The sequence below is a fragment of the Solanum stenotomum genome, unplaced genomic scaffold (genome assembly GCF_019186545.1).
Source record: "Solanum stenotomum isolate F172 unplaced genomic scaffold, ASM1918654v1 scaffold37559, whole genome shotgun sequence".
NCBI lineage: Eukaryota > Viridiplantae > Streptophyta > Magnoliopsida > Solanales > Solanaceae > Solanum > Solanum stenotomum.
In genome coordinates this window covers 42518-45852 of record NW_026034489.1, presented here as the reverse complement: position 1 = coordinate 45852, position 3335 = coordinate 42518, and the positions used below count along the sequence as shown (strand labels likewise).

At 35.5% G+C, this 3335-nt stretch overlaps 1 protein-coding gene across 1 annotated transcript; it reads left to right on the top strand.

Moving 5' to 3' along the window:
• Positions 1 to 111: 111 nt before the first annotated feature.
• Positions 112 to 2995, top strand: LOC125852621 (CBL-interacting protein kinase 24-like). Its single transcript, XM_049532351.1, has 7 exons — positions 112 to 258; positions 682 to 804; positions 971 to 1090; positions 1608 to 1724; positions 2268 to 2324; positions 2409 to 2483; positions 2616 to 2995. Exons 1-7 carry the CDS (start codon positions 160 to 162, stop codon positions 2709 to 2711), a joined length of 687 nt encoding a protein of 228 aa, XP_049388308.1. The 5' UTR covers positions 112 to 159; the 3' UTR covers positions 2712 to 2995.
• Positions 2996 to 3335: the final 340 nt, after the last annotated feature.

Genomic DNA, 3335 nt, shown 5'->3' with positions numbered 1-3335 from the left:
TTGTGTGTTTTTATTAGATTAATTGGGGCTTTAAAAGTAACTTGACATTACTTGTACACGGCTTGCTATACGTTAAAGTTATTGTTTGTTCTATGTGCGGCTTACTATATGTTAAAATGTTATGGTTTGTTCTCAACAAATTTCTTATTGCTTTTAATAATGACACAGATCAAGGCTGCTGAATTTACCTGTCCATTTTGGTTTTCTCCTGGTGCAACATCATTGATTCAAAAAATCATTGATCCAAATCCCCAAACTGTAAGTGCACTATATGTTTAACTCTGAAAACTATGGTGTCCCATTGCCTATTTGTCTCATAATTATTCAATCTACTATAAGCTTATGACATTAAAGTTGCACTAGAAAAAAAATCCTTCATGAGGGAATATGAGAAGCTTTGTTTCATTGAACTGAAAACATGGATTTTTTGAGTTTGATTACTGAACATGGATTAAAATCCTTCCAAATTTCCCGGATTGGTTATGGAGATCCTTTTTAAGGTCATTTTAAATGTGAGAAATGCCTTAAGCATGTCTTCTGCTCGTTCCTTGATTTTGTTCAGTACAAGTGTTCCTTTTCTCACGTCCTTTTTCTTGGTTAATTTGTGAAACTTCAGCATAACTTGTACAGAAGTCCTTTTAGTGTTTTCATAGTGATTTACTCAGAACCATGTACATGCAGAGGATCAAGATTGATGGGATAAAACGAGACCCTTGGTTCCGGAAAAACTACAGAGCTGTTAGAGCTAAAGCAGATGAAGTAGTGAATCTTGATGATGTCCGTGCTGTGTTCGACGACATTGAGGTTGAATCCTTTCACATTCGTCTTCTAGTATGCTAACTAGTACATCTGCGTGAGGAAATGATCAAATTTAAGATAAATTGTACTCTGGATTTAGATTAACTGAAGTGATTGATACTTCAATGTTCTCACCCATTATAGGTTTTATATGTTCTATTTTCATGTGCAGGATGCATTTGTCAGTGAAAAATCTGAAGATAATGAGAGTGGCCCTTTGGTAATGAATGCATTTGAGATGATAACACTATCTCAGGGGTTGAATCTATCCGCTTTGTTTGACAGACGTCAGGTACAATGATTAATTTAGTTCATGGACCAAAAAATAAACCATACCGAAGTTTCCAGATTTTAATTCATATCAACTTCATCTGTTTTATCTCTTTCTCCCGATTCTTCCTGTAAGCTTTTCGTTTCTTGGATAAGGAAGGGAATCTGATGGGATATGTAAATTGATTCTTCCTTGAATTTTTTAGTTAGCATGCTCTTTAATAGAAGCAAGTTAGTTTCTCTCCCACTATTTTTGGTATCTTTTTTTCTCCTTTTCCTTGTAGTTAAGATGCTCAGAGCCAATGTTACATAATACCAACTTTTCTTAATCCAATTTTAGATCAAATATGTCCCAATTTTTTTGGTTTGGAAAAATGTGTCAGATCTGATCTGAATAGCTTATATTTTTAATGATCGAGTTATTTATGTTTCTACAAACTTAATAATACTGACATGTCTAGTACGTCGTCTCTTTGCTATAAAAGTTTTCACAACTTCCTTATTATAACAAAGAGTAATTTCCTCTCTCATTCTTGCAGGATTATGTCAAGCGTCAAACTCGATTTGTTTCCCGCCAACCTGCTAAAGTCATCATTGAAACTATTGAAGCAGCCGCAGAGTCGTTGGGTCTTAAGGTCCACACACGTGATTACAAGGTATATTTCTAATTCTCCATATAATTCAGGGACAAATGATTCTCTTTAATTCAAATAACAATTGAATCAGTATGAAGCATTGTTGTAATTGAATAATCAGTTTCCCATCGGATCAACTGTAATTGTCAGCATTCTTTCACCCTTTTCCCACTATCTATCAAATAGTAGTTCCCTTTCAACATCAAAGAACATGGAATATACAGGAGGAATTCACCCTTTCATTTTTTCCTGCTCTTTATCAGGAGCAAAATCGTAACTGTGCCACATAAGATTTAGTCGCATTTTGCTTAACTTGAATGAACGATGGTTGAAAAATTATCTGCCTTAATGGTCACTGTTGCTTAAGATGCAAACAGCTTGGAACTAGGGGCTGATTTTTTTATCAGGAGCAAAATCGTAACACTCCTACTTTTTGTTACGAACTTTGGTAATTTTTTTTAGGCTTTTGTGGTTCTAAGATCATGTTGTTAAACCACAATACCCTGGGTAAGTTTCTCTTTATTGAGTGGGCATTGATTTGTTCAACCACTATTCTCATTGCAGACAAGAATTGAGGGGGTAACGGCAAATAGGGCTAGTCAATTTGCTGTTGTGCTGGAGGTAACTTCAAACTTAATAAACCGATTCATTATAAGATCGGTGTTTCATATTTTCATTTGACCACTCTTTCTATAATTTGTGAAGGTTTTCCAAGTAGCCCCCTCCCTTTTTATGGTTGATGTTAGAAAGGCTGCTGGGGACACTCTTGAATATCACAAGGTTGCTTCTACACTCAACTTTTACCGAGTTTTTTTCACTATAGTATGCATTACAATACTTATATTTAGCTTCTTTAAGGAATTCCATGAAACTTGGAACTACTTAACAGGCACTTGTTATGTGCATTTGCAGTTCTACAAAACCTTCTGCACGAAGATTGATGACGTCATTTGGAAACCAAAGGAGGGCATGTCAAATGCTGTTCTGCTTAGGACAATGACTCGCTGAACCAGATTTCTGGGAATGAGGTGAATCACTAAGCAGTTTGATGTGCTCAGAAGACATTCACATTTTGCTATCCCCGCCCTGTTTTGCACGCTACATCATCGTTGTGTTAGGTACAGTGTGTGTAATTGTATGTTTACTGTTAATCTTCGTCTTATTGTATAGAAAAAAATAAGTGGTAACTGCATATCTTATATGTTATCTGTAAATCATGGGCTCAAAAGCAATGGAATTGAGTGTTATTTTATCTCCATTGTACCAATATATAGTTCCCTTTTACTTGATGAGATTCGAACTATCTACCTTCCAGTCGGGGAGAATGAGGTAGGTTGTCTACTGAGTAGCCCTCGTATTAATGGGCTAACATACACAGTGAAAATCACCTATTTTTTGTAAATTGGCCCCTAAATGCCAAAAATAGACTAAAAATGATGAGACTATATGTACTGCTCCCCCAACTCTCTACGGAGGGTTCCGTAATGGTTTCACAATAAATTCGTTTGGAAGTTATATCACAAAAATATTCATGGGACTAACACATGAAAAACTGAGAAAATCACTTAGTTCCTGTAAATTCGCCTCTAAATTTTCAAAATAGATTCTAAAAATGGTGAGGCTTTGTGTACT

Excerpts from the sequence above, each read along its gene's own strand:
- LOC125852621 (XM_049532351.1), top strand. The coding sequence starts at position 160 with ATGACACAGATCAAGGCTGCTGAATTTACCTGTCCATTTTGGTTTTCT. Across the intron at positions 1,725-2,267 it reads TCCACACACGTGATTACAAG|ACAAGAATTGAGGGGGTAAC; the intron begins GTATATTTCTAA and ends TTCTCATTGCAG. Across the intron at positions 2,484-2,615 it reads ACACTCTTGAATATCACAAG|TTCTACAAAACCTTCTGCAC; the intron begins GTTGCTTCTACA and ends GTGCATTTGCAG.